The 17039-nt window shown below is 53.9% G+C and overlaps 1 protein-coding gene and 1 long non-coding RNA gene across 3 annotated transcripts in view; both read left to right on the top strand.

Annotated features, from left to right (window-relative positions):
• The window catches only part of LOC143155958 (uncharacterized), an 89818-nt gene that overhangs the window by 8264 nt on the left and 64515 nt on the right, over window positions 1-17039 (top strand). The gene's annotated exons all lie outside the window — the stretch shown is intronic.
• SOX1 (SRY-box transcription factor 1) lies at window positions 64-1723 on the top strand. The gene has a single exon (XM_076328925.1). It carries the CDS (start codon window positions 596-598, stop codon window positions 1721-1723), a length of 1128 nt encoding a protein of 375 aa, XP_076185040.1. The 5' UTR covers window positions 64-595.

Raw genomic sequence — 17039 nt, 5'->3', positions numbered from 1 at the left:
TTTTTTTTAGTTAACGTTTAAATACTTTTTTTTTTTTTTTTTGCCTCCTTTTTGCGTGGCGGTGGGTTCTCCTCTCTCTTCTGCTCCGTTCACCTGCGATCGGCGGATGCAAGTCACACACGCTCCCTCTCTCCCTCCCTCCCTCTCCAAGTTAGCAAAGAACAAAAAAAAAAATAGCTCCGTTAAGGATAAGAGCGGGAGCGGAGGGGTGTGCGCGCGTGTGCCGGGGAGAGCCGGGAGCGGAGGACACCGCCGACGGCTCCGCACACTCCTCCCTCCGCGCCAAGTGAAGCAGCAAGTTTGCCGTGCACCTGTTTGAGCAGCTCGAATCCCCGTCGCCGCCGAGCCCCGAAAGCGATTGGCAAAAGGGAGAAAGTTTTCCGCCGGCGGGGTCGCCGATCGCTCTCCTCGCGGTTTTCTTCTCCTCCTCCTCCTCCTCCTTCTCCTCCTCCTCCTCCTCCTTTTTTTTTTGCACGGCGGTCGCTACCTAGATACAAACGGGTTTTGCCTCGCTCGCTCCCCGTCCTCCCGGGCTCCTCTATGTTTGATTCTTTTTTCACGCCTGGCGCCGGTGGAAAATAAAAAAGCTACTTGAATGTACAGCATGATGATGGAGACGGACTTGCACTCCCCCGGCGGAGCCCAGGCCCCCACGAACCTCTCGGGGCAGACCGGAGCGGGAGGCGGCGGCGGCGGCGGCGGCGGCGGCGGCGGCGGGGGGAACAAAGCGAACCAGGACCGGGTCAAGAGACCCATGAACGCCTTCATGGTGTGGTCGCGGGGCCAGCGGCGGAAGATGGCCCAGGAGAACCCCAAAATGCACAACTCGGAGATCAGCAAGCGCCTGGGGGCCGAGTGGAAAGTCATGTCGGAGGCCGAGAAGAGACCGTTCATCGACGAGGCGAAGCGGCTGCGGGCGCTGCACATGAAGGAGCACCCGGATTATAAATACCGGCCCCGGCGGAAGACCAAGACCCTGCTCAAGAAGGACAAGTACTCGCTGGCCGGCGGGCTGCTGAGCGCCGGCTCGGCCGGGGGAGGCCCGGCCGGCGTCGGCGTGGGCATGGGCGTCGGCGTCAGCCCCGGCGGCGTCGGGCAGCGGCTGGAGAGCCCCGGCGGCACGGCCAGCGGCGGCTACGCGCACATGAACGGCTGGGCCAACGGCGCCTACCCGGGCTCGGTGGCGGCGGCGGCGGCGGCGGCGGCGATGATGCAGGAGGCGCAGCTCGCCTACAGCCAGCACCCGGGCAGCGGGGGGCACCCGCACCACCCGCACCCCCACCACCCGCACCACCCGCACAACCCGCAGCCCATGCACCGCTACGACATGGGCGCCCTGCAGTACAGCCCCATCTCCAACTCGCAGGGCTACATGAGCGCCTCGCCCTCGGGCTACGGCGCCCTGCCCTACGGCTCCCAGCCCCACCAGAACTCGGCGGCGGCGGCGGCGGCGGCGGCGGCGGCGGCGGCCGCCTCCTCGGGGGCGCTGGGCGCCCTGGGCTCGCTGGTGAAGTCGGAGCCCAGCGTGAGCCCGCCCGTCACCTCGCACTCGCGGGCCCCGTGCCCCGGGGACCTGCGGGAGATGATCAGCATGTACTTACCGGCCGGGGAAGGCGGGGATCCGGCGGCCGCCGCCGCCCAGAGCCGGCTCCACTCCCTGCCCCAGCACTACCAGAGCGCCAGCACGGGGGTGAACGGCACCGTCCCCTTGACGCATATCTGAGCCCCCGCCGGCCGCCGGCACCGGCGCCGGGAGCGGCGGAGGCGGGCGCGGGCGCGGGCGCGGGCGCGGGCACCGGCACCGGCTCCGCCACCGGCCCCGGCCCCGGGCCGCCCCGCAGGACTGCGCGCCCCGCCGCCGCCGCCGGCCGGCGCCGCTGCCACCGCACGCTCAGTCCCCGGCCGCCCGCCCGCGCCCCGGCCCCGCGCCGCTCCTGCCCCGCTCCCGCGTTCCCCCCTCTTATTTTTGCCTCCTGCTCCCCTTCCCTCCCGCCCTCCCCCGCCTCTCTCTTTTTTTTTTCTTTTCTTTCTTCCTTCCTTTTTGTACAGAAGAGAAATGTTTTGATGTTCTTGTAATAATAATAATAAATAATAATAATAATAACGAGAGAGAAAAAAGGTAACGGTTGCTTTACTTACCTTTTTTTTTAGAAGGACTAGTTTATGAAACTAGTTTTAGACTGAACTTCCGTGTTTTATCGAGACTTTTTGTACAGTATTTATCATTCACCCAAGAGACATAGAGCGTTTATTTGCAAAAGAGGGGGGGGAGAGAGAGAGAGAAAGGGGGGAAAAAAAAAACCGACGGGCGAAAAGACAAAAAATATCAGTAATAACCGCACAAAGTTGTAGGCGATGCCAACTTTTATACCGCGCGGAACCGCTACGATTTCAGTCACGGATCGCTTCTTGCGAAGGCTTTTTATTGCCTAATTAACTCGAAGTTGATGGGGAACCAGTTCTCATTTATTACTCATGTACTAAGGCAAATCCAAAACAACACTTAAAAGTTTTTTGTAGATGTTCTGGCGTTTTTGGTTTGTTTTTGTTTTGGGTTTTTTTTGGTTGGTTGGTTTTTTATTTGTTTGTTTATTTATAAAACTTTTTTTTCTTTTGGAGGCTGCAATGTTTTTTTTCCGGGTTTTGTAAAACTTTATTGTATCTGGATCTTTTTTTGTTTGTTTGTTTTCTCTTTGGTTTTGTTTCCTTTTTGTATCATTTCTTGTAAATGCATTGTGAAATAATTTTTATTTAGGCGTTACGAGGGAATTCAGATTGTGTATATAGTTTACTAAAAAGCCTTTCTGCTAAACAGAAATCCTAAGGATGCGTTCAATTTTGAGTTAAATAAATTTCAAAGCGGAAAAAGTCACCTGTTTTTTTTTTTTTTTTAAAAAAAACCACAAAAGAAAAAAAAACGACTAACCGGAGAACACGGTAGTGTTTACCATGGTGTGCCTGGAAATGCAGCAGGTAAACCTGGAATACGGGGAGGAAGTTTTAAACCGGAGCGGCAAACAGAACTAAGTGCGATCCCGCAGTAAATGTCGGTGTCTCCCAACCCGTGTAAATCAGGAGGGACGAAGGCAGCTTTATTTTAATACTCGTTCCGTACTGCGAGGGAAGGCGACTTGCTGAGTTACTCTGCCCAGCCGCGAACGTTCATTTGGTGTGTTTTATCGCTGGGCTGACGGTCCGGACCCTGCCCGGGGCCGTAACTTTCCTCCTGGGGGGAGGTCGGGCGCCGCGGCGGCTGCGGCCGGGCTGCCCGCCCCTGCCCGCCCCTGCCCGCCTCTGCCCCCCGCTCGGCCGGGAGTCCCCGCCGGCCCGGGGGGCACCGACCTCCCCGGGGGACGCGAAGGCACCGGCGAGCCCGCCGCTTCCCCTCTAATTAACGCCATGAAAGGCGAAAGCGCTTCGGTTTGAGCGTCCCGAAAAGAAAAGCCTCCTCTAAACCCCGAGCCCGAAAAGCGGCCCCATCCCTGCCGAGCATCCCGGGGGGCGAGCGGGGAGCGGCGGGGTCACACGCTCCCACCCCGCGCAAACTGGGGCGCCAGTTTCAGCGGCTGGTGCGAAAGCTGTCGAGCAAAACCGTGCCTGTCTGTTCATTGCAGAACGTTGTTCGATGCTTTGAAATTTATTTTTTTTTTTTTCCCCCTAGCTGTTGATCGGTACCTTTCGATATGCTGGAATTAAAAGTTTGCTGTAAACTTCGTCTGATGGCAGTAACGGCATTAAGCGTTGCATTTAAATATCATGCTGTAGCAAATACATTTTTAAATTAGTCATAACCGCTTGAACAAAAGGAAAAAAAACAAAACACTTTTAACTTCCAGGGCGGTAATGTCGGTCGCAGCAGGCTGTAGGGCTTTTTAAACCATCTTCTAGCGCTGGCGAACGAGTATTTCATCCATCCAGGAGCGGGGAAGTGTTAGCCGGTTAATGAGGAGCGCTTTCGGTCCGTGTTAGAGATTGCACTTTACCTATAATGCTGACATGTCAATTGCCATACATAACTCTTCGGAGTCATTTTGATAATTTTGTTTAAATCACTCATTCGTTAAAGTGAACGCAAAATTTTCATGGAAGCTGTCTATTGATTCCAAACCATAATCTCCCCCCCCCCCCCTTTTTTTTTTTTAACTATTTGAGCCTTTATTAAAGCGAGGTGTGTGCGGGTTCGGAGAGTCAGCAGGCTAGTTTTGGAAGTGCTCAGCATACAAACAGCGCACACAGAAAGCAGGAACCTGTGAGAAACCTTCTGCGGCGTCGGTTACCTCCAGCCAAGCACGGTCCTGTGTGTAATTTAAAATATTAATAGGCGTACCTTTAAATATGCAGAATGAGCTGAGTACCTGTTGAACTGTTTCTCGAAACGCGTTATCCGTCATGTGTATACGTACTCATACATATCTGTACACACTATAGATAGCATCATGACCGAAGAGAAGTGTATGTGTGTGCGTGCGTGTGTACGTGTGCACATGCAGACGCATATACATCTGATGCAACCCTGTTACGTGCCTTTTCTTTAAGGGTCATAGCTATTGAAAATCACATTTACCGACAATGCGGAAGAGAAAAATCCCGGCGAGACGATCCTGTATCGCTGAACACGGCTGATGGAACAGGCGGATCGGGGAGGTCAAGGGAGAAAAGCAAATAAACATCTGTGCGCGTCCAAACAACAGAAATACTAGGGGAAGTGCTTAAAAGAGAAATATTACGGCTCTCTAAATGAGCTCCTTTTAACGAGTCTTCCCTCCTCCCCTCACAATTTAGCGGCTCAATGGCGTTATGCCTAGAATAATAGGAATACCTGCACTTTCAACACAAGGGGATTAAACAGACCCAATCTCGGCTATATTCAAATAAGCTTCGAATATTCTCAGCCCGCCTTTCAAAGAAATACAATCCCCTCTGCGAATACCCCCCCCCCCAAAAAAAAAAAACAAACACCCCCCCTCAAACACCGTAAGGGTAGAATTTTTTGCTGTTCGTGGTTTACTGGTTTGGCGGTTAAGTTTAATTTGAGTTAAACTTCACGTTTGGGTATACAAACAAAGTTAAAACAACTTTGCTAGGCAGACGAGTTGGGTTTAGGTACAGTAAAATAATTCGGTCTTCGGGCTTTTTGCTGTGCGGGTTATATATAAGAGAATAATTGAATATGCAAAACTAAGAATAGGTTTAAGCGATTTATGGTTTAAGTACATTACATCTAAAATTGTATGAAACGTTCCTCCTATAACATGATTGACAGAGCTATTAAAATCACCTGTGTGGAAGAATTAAAAAAAAAAAAGCAGCTATCTCGTTTTCAGTAAAAGGAAAGAAAATCCAGGGAGTAAGGCGAAGGGGAGCGGGGCGGAGGTGCCCTCTCTGCGGAGTTAGGCTGCGTGTAGCGTGGGGGGCTTGGGGTCAGGCCCCCCGCGGGCCGGACCGCGGCCCCCCCCCCCCCCCCCGGTCACCGCTGTCCCTCTGCCCCGGGAGGGGGACGGCGGCGGAAGAGCCAGGAGGACAGGAGGCACAGTGCGATAACAGGTTTGATCCGCTCCAAACTTCGAGCCAAAACGCAAACTTGGCCTGAACTCCACAGCTCTTTTCCCAACGATTCTCCTTTTTTTTTTTTTTTTTTTTTTTTTTCCCTTTTTCCCCTCCTTCCCCACCTCCCTCCTTTTTCCGTGCGTGGCTCCCTGAGCTCGTAGGAGTGGCGCTGGGCCCCGGGGAAAAGCCTTTCCCTCTAGCTCCACTCCTCCGCGCCTTCAACCGGAGTCACACCGCAGCAAGCCCGGGGGGGACGGCGGGGGGGCATCGACGGGATGGCTCCGGGCCTCTGGGAGCAACGGAGCGGGGGAGGGGGGGGACACATGAAATTGCCCATGAAGAGGGACGGGTCTAGAAATCTGCGCAGGGGGCCGTGAGGACGCAGCCCCAACGCGCTCGGGGGGCCACAGCGGGGCAAGAAGCCCCCCGAGATGCCCCTTGGCAGGGCTGGGGAGTGGGGAGGATCCTCCCTCCCAGCTGCGCCACATGCAGGCAGCATCAGGCCGGAGGCACCTGAACGCCTGACGCGGTTACAGCTTTTTATTATCATGCGTAAACTGCCACTGAAGGGGAAAAAAAAAACCAAACACCACCACCTCCCCAAAACACCACCCCACACCGCCGAAAACCAAACCAAACAGCTAATCTGAGCGTTGCTGTAGAGTAAAACGCAGCTGAAACACGCGAGCTGGCAGCTGCCCGTGGGTTTGATGCGTTAGCCGGAGGGGATGCGCTCCCGGGCCGGGCTCCGACGCCCCCGCCTTTCCCGGGGACTCACTGACACCCCCCCGGGCCCTTTTCTGCCCGCTCCCCCCGGCAGGCACCGGCTCTCCGCTTCCCTCCCTCACTCAGCAACACGTGGGGGAGCTCCAGGAAGGGGCAGCCCCGTGGGGGCGGGCAGCGTTCGAGTGTGTGTGTGTCTGTCTGTGTGTCTGTGTGTCCGTGTAAGTGTGCAGGGGGCTGATCTTGCGGGAAGGGACCTCCTCTCTAAGCAAGACCCCCGGGGGCGTGGAGCGGTGGACCTGTGGGGTGTTGCTTGCGGGGTGTGCGTGGGTCTCTGCGAGCTGCAGCCCCACGAAGCGAGGTGCCCCCGGTGCCGTCGGAGGGGCCGCAGATGAATGATGCAAGAGGAAGACGGGGGTGGAAGGAAGGGGGGGGGGGAGGAGAGAGAGAGAGGGAGAGAGCGGGGAGGAGGAGGGGGGCTGGTGTTTGGAGAGCGAGGGATTAGCGAGGAGAGTCCTGACCCCGAGATCAACGGCCAGTCAAACCCGTTTACAATCACCCAGCAGAACACCGACGGCTCCCGCTGCAAGCCAGCGGCCGGCCGGGCAGCCAGCGAAACCAGAGCCTCCCGCGGAGCGGGAGGCTCGTGGGGGAGGCCCCGGCCCTGCTCCGGGGAGAAGGGAGACGCCACGGTCTTTGGGGGAGGGGGGAGAGGGGCTGGGAAGAGAAGTCCCAGCGGGAGGGCGGGGGGCTCCAGCGGGTGGCGGTGGGGAGGATGCTGCGGTGCGCCCCGTCTCCCGGCCGCAGCCTTTTGGCCCCTCACCGACGAGCAGGGGGAAAGGTGGGGGGATGCAGGCGTGAGAGGCTGGGGGCCGGGGGGGGGGGGGGGGGGGCGGGCCGCGATAGCTGGGAAAAACAAGCGCGTTGCTGTCAGCCGGGAAAGGCCGCTCTTGAACTCCACACGGGACCCTCCCGGGCTGGGCCGCGGGGCTCCCGGCGACACCAAAGCCCGGCTCCAGTCATGCGTTCAGCGGCGGGCGGGCGCAGGCCGCCCTCCCGGGCCGCAGGCCATCTGCCGCACGGCTACCGGGGGCGGGGGGTGGGAGGGGAGGCGCCCCCCGACGGGCCGCCGAGCGGGGCCGGCAGCGGCGGGTGAGCGCCTCGGCCGCCGCCCCGCGCCCCGCGGGGCACCGGCGCCGCCGCTCCGCCGTGCCGCTCACGCCCCACGCACACAGACACTGCACGGGGGGGGGACGACGACACACGCGAACTTTCTTTTGGAAGGGGAAGCAAGCGGTCCCTCCACCTCGCGGCGTTTTGACTCCTCCTCTTCCAGAAAACACAGCACCCCCCAAAGCGAGGATGCTCGGTGGCTCGGCGCTACCCCACGGCCAACACCGAGCACCTGTGTGCACGTCGTCCGAGCCAAAGGGGACCTAAAGCAGATGGGCCTGGCCCGGCTCGGAGACAGCCCCCCCTAAAAGTGTCGAGGGAAGCCCCAGGCACCTGCTGCCACGCGTGGCCCCGCTCTGCGAAACACGGCGCCGTCCCGCCCCGCTGCCGCCCCGTCTCCCCAGCGCCACGGGGACCCACGCGGCTCCGGGGAGGGCGGGCGCCCGGGGGCGGCAGGCAGGGACCGGGAGGTACGGGTCAAGATTAAGCGAGTCTCCGTGGGTTCGTGCTGAGGTTAGGGGTGGATGCTCCTTCCCGGGGGGAAACTGAGGTCTGGGGCAAGTGGCTTCACACGGCTGAGGGGGAGAGGAGTCGGACAGCAAAGCTTGGCTGAAAAGTCACTTCTGGAGAGGCAAGGCCAAAAGGGAGGCAGAGGAGACGAAACAGAAAACGTGCCAGGGCACGGTCTTGCAGAGCTCCGAGCCGGACATGGAGGGGAGGGCTGGCGTGAACGGGGGCGGTTGCAGCGAGCGGCGTGGGGGAGCGGTGGGAGCCGACCCCCGCTGCCCGGGCGGCGGGAGGGAAAGTGGAGATTATGCTATTATTATTATTATATGGGGCGGACAGGGCCTTGCCTGCCTGCCTGCCTGCCTGCCTGCTGGCTCCGGCCCCGCCGCGCCTCCGCTGAGTAATGTCAGGAGGAGCCGTGAGACGGGGGCGGCCCCGACGGGGAGGGCGGCTGGCAAAGGAGCCGAGGCCCCGGGCCCCGGGTGTGCGGGTACAGATGCAGCAGGAGGCTGTCGTTAGCAGAGGTTGAAGGGAAAGCCCGTTGACCTTTACACGCAGCGAGCCATTTGCTGTTGGAGGAAACTTTGAGAAAGTGAGGACTCACAAACCCAAGTTTGGAGACTCTCGAGGAGCTTTGCTCTAACAGCGGTGCGGTGTATGGAGCCTGCCTACACCGCGTGCCTGAGGTGGTAAGGGGTGCTAGCAGGCCACCTGGGAGTCCTTCCTAGTCCTCATGCCTAAAATCGGGACACCTCTAGAGATGCCTCTGTAGGATATGCCAGAAGTCAGTAGCAGCTGGCCGAACTGTGTCGCACTGCTGTATGTGCCGTCAAAACGTCTGGAGGTACCAAAGGGAAAGGGCCAGAGAAAACCCCGTCCTTTAAACCGCCCAGAGCTGGTGTGGAGTGAGGAGCAGCCGCCCAGGGAAAGCGCGCTGGTCCCTGGCTTTGGGGTGGAACCGGTGGGGCCTTGGGACAAAGAATCCCCCGCGTCCTATTTACAAAGCCTTGGGGTGCCCCTGTGCAGTTTCATGCCTATCTTTCCTGGACGGTGTAATTCCCCGAAGGGAGGAGCCTTCAGAATGGCCCCGTTTCAAGAAAGTCATTCAAGTGCTGTAGCATGGCCTGTCAGGACGGGTTTGGAGGTAATATGCTTCATGCTCGGTAAAATCCCATTGTCCACGCTTTCAGCCCGGGCACCTCTCATTGATTTGGAGAAGACGTGTGCCACGGTTAACTGCGGCTCTTAGATAGAGTGACTATCCTTCAGAAACCTTCCAAAAAAGAAAAAAAAAAGGGGGGACAATGAAACCGAGGAGAAGCAGGAGAGCATCTGGCGGTGGTCAAACAATTGGGCAAGTGCTAGAGGGCGAGCTGGGCTCCGAGGAGTGGGAAAACGCGGCTTCAGCCCGGGGCAGACCAGCGTGGGCTGAGGAAGTGCAGCCGACACGGGGGGGGAAGGACCGGGGTCTGCAAAGAGTGCGTTTAGGAAAAGAATAGCTTTCACCGGGAGGAGGTGAAATATAGTTTACCAAGGCGTAAAACTCTCCATAGCAACTAGGAACTAGCGGTGAACAAAGGCACCATACATTTTGGGCAGTATAATTTACCCACGGGGGGGGTGAGGGTGCGGGAGGGGTGCGGGCGGAGTAGGGAGACGCTTATTTCCTACCCAGATATTGTCTCGCACAAATTTCAGAAGTACCGAATTCAGCTCATTCATTTACTCCAATACAGAAGAAGCGTATAGGAAGATTGTCTTGCTAAAACTGCTGGACAGTGGATAGTTCAATCCTAATCAGATTAGCAGAATGAGGTAACAGGCTCTCCAGGCACAAGCTGCTCAAGGCGGGAGGAGAGACCTAAAGCTCCAGGCACGGGAGTTCAAAACGAAGGATCGACAAGAAAACGCAATTCCGACCCGGTGCGGAAAGCTGCAGGCTCTGAAACCATGTACGGTGCCCCAGAGTTACGTACACCCCAACCATGGTCTCCCCCTCCTGCCTTACACACAGGTTAATATTTTTATCTTTTGGAAAAATCTTCGAGTTGTCACTCGGTCAAGTGTTCGGATTAGCTTTCCACATTACCTTTCGTTTTACCTGTACGTAGCAGAAGACAGAAAGGGGCTTTGCTTTGGTTTAGGGTTTCTTTGCGGTTTTTTTTTTTTCATTAACCGTGCCTTCCTGCATTATCAGTCCTACCTTCCTCCAAACTGCTTTTCAGCCGCAGGGCAGGTGAGGGCTGCGTGTTTCCCCCCTCGACGTTAGAACGTAGAAAATAATGCGAAAAACAAGATGCTTGTACAACCGGGTCACTGTGAACTCGTGTATTTCCTACCTTGAAGGACAGCGAAAAAGAAAAGAAAACTAGGTGGGAAACGCCTTTTAAAACACACAGCTGTAGGGGAGATGAAGCCTGCATGTTTCAGGACGGAGGGGTCTGGAGGAGAACTGTGACTCTCAGATTCCAGAAAATAGCTCAGGAAGATGAAAATTCGCAAAATAAAAAGGAAATGAAGAGCCGAACAAGGGGAGCGTGGCGTTTAGCCTAACAAACTTCTCAGCGGTATGTCTTGAACTGCCATAAGGGTGAAGAGGAAAGGATACAGGCATGCAGTCCATCTTCCAAATGGGGACTTTCCATGCTCTGGTGTCACATCATTACCTAAGTGTCTTGCAGAAAGAACAAAGAAATGAGAGCAGAACATGCATTTCTCCCCCCAAAAGCACTTCATCTGTTAATGTTCCTCTCAGTTTCTAACTTTCTAGCAAGGCTGAGGAAGCTTCTGCTAACCCTCCATCCAAAAATTCCATTTAGCGGACCAACTTTGGGGTCATAACACAGGGACAAATAGTCTCCTAATCGTTTTGCTTTGACTAGGCAGCTGCAGGGAACAGCCCTGCATGATTTTCCCGAATATAGCAACATCTTCTCAATTTTAGGAGTCGCAGACCAAAGCTCTCTAGGTAAGTGGGACAATCTCATCATGATAAACGTGCCACGGATCCAGATATTTAAGATAAGGAAAGCAATGAAATGGCGTTATTGCAGAAGACATCCTTGGGCGACCAAATGAGCCATTCGGAACAATTTGGTAGGGGCTTGCTATTTAGTTGTATTATTTAGTGGGTAGTTCCAGGTAGAGAAGCCAAACGTGTTCGTGCGTCTCAGGCATGTTTTCAATGTTCCGTGATGCCTAAATCATGTGTTCATGTATTCACAGTTACGACGGGTTCCTCTTCAGACGGCTGTATTTATTATCTATCTTAGAGCAGCCTTAGATGCTGAATAAGGGAAGACGATACTACAGTTGAAAGGTAAACTTATTTTCATGAGAAGGGCCAAACTCGGAGTCCCTTGTTCAAAACACGGTCTCTGCTCCTCAGGACGTTCTTGCTGACCTCCTTTAACCAGCAAAAGCTAATAGACATTAAAACAAAAACAAAAACAAAAACAAAAACCAAAAACAACACAACCAAAAGTCATTCATCTTTAATAAAAATCTGCCAGGGCGTGGATAGCAACTGCTTCATAAATATATGCCATGCCGTCATTTACTTGGGAACATCCCATCATAATCTCCTGACGTTTGCTGGAGAAAATCTCTCTCCATACGCGCACGGTTGCGCACCAGATTCAGATGCCGGCGAGCCGAGGTGTCTTTTCGTATCTTTTAGTTTTAATATCACATGCCCATTGCCTAACAGGTAGAGGACTCGCTTCAGACGTGAAAATCGAATGACGGATAGAAGTATGGAGGCGGAAAATCAGAGCTAAAATTCACAGAGGATCGGGTTTGGCTTTTGTGGCGCGAGACATAATAATAAAAATTTGAAGGCAGGGCAGAAAACGTATTACAGAAGCTCCGTTCCCATTCTGTGAAACAGCCGGGCAACATCTGGAACGGAGTCCTTTCGCTCCTCGGACATCACACAGTAAGCACAGCCACAAAACACCTGACGGGGGAACTTCGGCGTTCCCTCCGCCGCCTCGGTTAGCAAGAACACCCGGATTAGAGGGATTTCCAGAGTCTCTCTGGGGATGACAAACGGAACGGTGAAATGGTACTTTAAAAAACTCTTCGAGTTTTCGGTGGAAGACGACTGCCTTTTTCCTACGAACAGAGAGAAAAACTCTTTTGCGTGGAAAGCGGGGGAGAAGGCAGCTGCGGAGGAGCCTCCCGCCGCCCTGCCGGCGGGGTCAGCCGCGCCTCCTGCGAGAGGGGCTGCTCATTAAAACCGGGTCAGGCTTTAGCGTCCGTTACTTACTCTGAAAATCAACCTGATTAGTCTAACTAGTTGCCAAACGTCATTTAATGAAGTCCAGGACCCGACTATCCTACGCGCCCTCCCCCGCCCCTCCCCGACAGCGCCAAATAGTTTCTTACAGAAATTGGTGCGAGTGGCCCCTTCCCGCCCTGCTGTGGCACTGCCACCCGGGGGACAGCCGCCCCACGGCCGCGGTTCTTTCGCGGAGCAGGTTCAAATCTCCACACACACCCCTCACCCCATCTCGCGGGGGGGGGAGGGGAGGGGGGCGCTGCCCCTGCCGTGGGGCGGGCGGGCTGCGGGGGCGCGGGGGCCGGCCAGGGGGAGAGGGGGAGGCCGGGCGGTGGCAGCGGGCGGGCGGGCGGGGAGCTCCACGTCCCCGGGGAGCGGCTCCGGGGTCAGGCTGTCGCGTCGCGGCGGAGATAACAGCTTCTTGCCCCCGGAGAGGGGACGCGGGACAAAGCCGTGCCCCGGACCGAGGTCAGGGAACCGGCGGCAGGCCGGACTGCGGGGGCCTCCACGCTGCACTTTCCGGAGTGGGACAGGCGGGTCTGGCCCCCGGCCGATTTTAGCGAGGGCTGGATCGGGCCCCCGGGGTTCCCTGGCCGGGGAGCCCGCAGGTGGCTCATGCGCAGGCACCGACTGCGCCTGGCAGCCCTAGACCCAGCCGTGCCCCAGAGGCTGTCGTGCTCCACGGGCTTTCTCCTCTCCCGATTCCCTTTGCTTTTGTCCACTAGTGACCAAATGGCAACTCCCACGACCTTAGCTGCAGCCTGTCCGCTTGCCTACCTTCTTTCTCCAACGAGGTATTTTGGGTCATTTCGAGGGAAAGCAGCTACTTCCGGGAATTTGAAAAAGCACAAAGCGCTTTTAGAAACATTTTTAGGAAGCCTGTGAAAATGTTGAGCTTGGGACTGCAGTATTTTTGCCCATGCACAAGGCACAAAGTATGAACCAATTTAAAGGAATACCTCACAGAGGGAGAGAAATAAATCCAGAGTCATTCTGTGGTAAAACAAAAGGCCGGAAAATTTTCTCGTCTTAAACGAGTAGTCACTAAAGAAATACCTTTCCTTATATCAAATGAGAGATATTTTGAAGAGTTTTCCTAAATGAAGCGCCTCTGAGACGTGTATTTTCTGCTTCAGCAGCAGGGTTCTGTGTTTTGCTGAGTATCGTCCTACCACCAACACAGGAAAAATACAGCTACAGAAGCGAGGAGTGTTGACACACAGTTTAATAGCTAGTGACTTTCTCAAAGAACAGGTTATCTCCACCTGACAGCAAGATGCTAGTAGAAAATAACAGTAAGAATTTTGCCACCGTACAGAATACTTTCTGAACTTGTAAATAAGCATAAACTCAACAAATATTATTCTCATTTTGGAAACTTTACAATACAATTACTGCAGACTACTAAGATCACTCCACTGACCCTCGACTATACTACAGAGATATTGCCAAGCTGAATTCCCTTATTATTTCTCAGAGCCAACACTCGTTAAAAGGAGAATGCAGCATCCCTAATTTAAATGTCAGTTTTCCCGGAAAAAAAAAAAAAGGAAAAAGAGAAAGCAAGAAAAAATGGGGAAAAGCTGTCTTTTAAAGTGAAAGAAATTTGAGAAGTCTGTAGGAAAATGGTCTAAAGCTGACTAGACTAGTGTTGTCTCTTGTCCAACCTACAAGTCTTCTGCAGGTTATTTTTCTCTAGTACAAATGTAATTTAATCGCCGAGATGGATATTGTTTCACTTTCAGCTATCTGCTCTATTCTCCGGTCTCATTCTACACTAGATGATTACCTCACTGTCCTATATGCACAATTTAAAGGGAATTACCTATTACTTCAATTATTTGTTTCTTATCAACTGATGTTACACTACAAGGATTTGCATTGAAAGGACACAAAGAAAGAGCAAGTCATGGCACATTGCCAAATAAAAGAGTAATGTTCTGGTGAATTTAGCCTAAATAATTTACTGCTATATAAAAGTGGAAAAGTGGAAGGTGAACCCTTTGACCAATAAATCTCTTCTGCATGTGAAACCCTTATCTTGTCCCCTCCAATATATTCCACACTAGGAAGCCATCATCATTGGCTCTGGTTTGTTATTTGTAAACCTTGATCTTCTGCACTCGGTGTCCTAAATATGGATAATTAGCATCAGTTTATCACGCCTCTGCATATTTTCTCTTCTCTCCAAACATGCATGCTTCTATTGGCTGCCATTCTGTCACAGAAGATTATGGAGACAGATTGCAGAGAATGAATGTGCTAAACGAGATTAGGAAGGAATAGAAATAGCAACTTGGCCAATAAATTCCTCGTGAGAGCCTTATCATACAATTACACGTTGACTTGTTTCACACTCTCCCAGCCTCTTAATCCAACGCCCCCACCAAGAATAAAATTTCACTAATTTCTGAATTACTGCATATCCTCATGACTTGTCACTGAGAATGGTTGGAAGAAGCAACACGGTCGAAAATAGCACACCAAACTTCCAAACAGAAAAGAAACTTCACAGACAGAAAGAGACGTGGCTTTAAACCATTTGTGGGCATATGGAGAAGTTTTGGTGCCGCCGCAGTTTCAAGGGTCAAGACTTCAGTATCAGACGTGTTGCTCTACGCTTTTACTCCCTAACTCTATCCATTGGGTGTCACGTTATCCTTTGGAGGGACTTGGGGATCAGAATACGATGCACTGATGCCTCTGAACGTGATCGTCTGCTGTGCAATCAACTCCCACCGCTAAGCCCTTCCAAACTTCTCAGACAACGATGGTGAAAACGCTTACTGCCGTTACCGATTTCTTGGACATTCCTGCAAATGCGATAGCTGAGAAGACGCCAAAAACGTGACAGCAGAGTGAGACAAAATCCTGCTGAACTTACAAGAAACATCTACCAACTCCGTGGAGTTAGTTTTGTCCATTCTGCCGCGGGTATTTCAATGCGGACGTCAAGAAAACATGCTTTGCATGACGTCATTAAGAGGCATGGCAAAACCCTTCAAAAGAGATCACCTCTGGAAAGGCTGGAAGTCTCCATTTCCCCCCTTATACCAGCCCAGGAGAAGGACTTGCAAAAAATATTAACGTTATGGCAATGTTGTTTTCATTGTTTTAGACAGGTGTAGAAGAAGGACACAAACGGAATAAAAAGCCCCAAGATCTGAAGATAAAGCCTTGCTCAGTTGATCTGTACTCATAGATTTGATGCCACAGTGCACTTGTCTTACAATTTTAGCAGATTTAAGGATATTTTGCGGCGTTTATTACCGCGAAAGGACTGCTTTAGAAAGCAGGATGTTTGTATAACTCGAGTAATTGTTTCCCCTAATAAATGCGAGTCTACAACCACATACAGGCTTTCAGAACCCGGATGAAAAGTATGACGAAGTCGTGCTACGTATTCCGCAGTTGCTTAGCGTCACGCCTGCCTGTGCAATCAGTGGCTGGGAAAGTTTTGAACGTAGCAGTGAAGGGGTACATGTCGCAAGCGTTAAGGATGCTCAAAATAAGGGGATTCCCCCAAGTGGGACCTTCCCTGCGCGCTTTTCTTCGGGGTGGAAACGATCCAGGCGGCAGCGGAGCATCCCCGCTCCCCCCCGAGCTGGGGACCGCGGGGCGGGGGGCGGCGGGGGTACCCCGCCGCCCCCCGCCCCGCGGTCCCCAGCTCGGAGGGAAGCGGGGCGACCGCGACCCTCGGGTATGGCAAACCCATCCTGCGAGTACCATAGGGCACGAAGCGCCCTGTGAAATTTTCACGCGTGGGCCCTCTGAGTTATCTTATCATAAAGTGGGTTTATTGGTGGTGGTGGTGGTGGGGTTATTGTCGGGTTTTTTTTTTAATCTGCCCGCTGCTCAGGTTCGTAGTGGCGTCGGGCATGCATTTTTCTGTTGCTCTTTTTCCTCTAGATGGAAAACCAGACTGCAGTTGAGCGTCACCTTTACCCAGAGCCTTAAAACCATACCGTTGCAGAAATTACTGAGATGTTACAAGCCTGACTTTGTGGGATAGCAAGACAGCCCGCTACCTGGTTGCTGCCGCAAGAGCCTCTGAACGCTTGCGGTCACATAAAGTAAAAAATTAATACCGCTCCCTTATTTCCTTCTTCCTTTTCTTGTTATACACGTAGGCATGCATACAAATTCATATGCACGTATATCTATATGCATACACACTACACACACACACACGCGCATATATATATATATATATGTACACGCACATCTCCCGAGTGAATCGGTCAGCTGCATCAGGGAGAGAGGCGTTTGCCATTAATCTGGGAACAAACCGCTAACCTCGGTGACTGGTATTTTAGCTTTTCTTTTCTCGCTTCCCTCAGTGCGGGGAGAGCAGTAAAGCTTGTGTGGACTGATTGTGAGGGGCTCTGCTGGAATTTGGCAGGCCAGGGGCTTGGAGAGAAGCCCCATGCTGACTCCTATTCAGTGGGCCAGTTTTCTGCGAGCTTTGGAAGTTTCACTCAGCCGTGCACTCAATGGCTTCACAAAGCTGATTACAAGCTTCAGCGCATTCCTGAAGGAGCCAAAAGCGACGCAGGTGCAAACGAGCCGAGGGAGCCCCTTATCCCGGTGACAGAATGGGACAAGCTGGGAAAGGCTTGGACCACACAAATCCAAGGCTCACCAGGCAGCAGCAAGCCTGCCTTGGGAACCGGGGATCATTATCCGCTCCATTCAGCGGGGACCCAGCGGCGGCAGCGGCACGTCCCGGGGCTGGGGACGGCTCCCGGGGCTCTCCGTCCCGGGTGGGAGCAGCGCCGCTTCACCTGACATCCCCTCCCCGCTCCCT

Source organism: Aptenodytes patagonicus, chromosome 1 (assembly GCF_965638725.1).
Source record: "Aptenodytes patagonicus chromosome 1, bAptPat1.pri.cur, whole genome shotgun sequence".
In the NCBI taxonomy this organism is placed as follows: Eukaryota; Metazoa; Chordata; class Aves; order Sphenisciformes; family Spheniscidae; genus Aptenodytes; species Aptenodytes patagonicus.
The sequence above is the reverse complement of the archived record's forward strand: the minus strand, read 5'-3'. Positions and strand labels throughout refer to the sequence as shown.

Excerpts from the sequence above, each read along its gene's own strand:
- SOX1 (XM_076328925.1), top strand. The coding sequence starts at position 596 with ATGTACAGCATGATGATGGAGACGGACTTGCACTCCCCCGGCGGAGCC.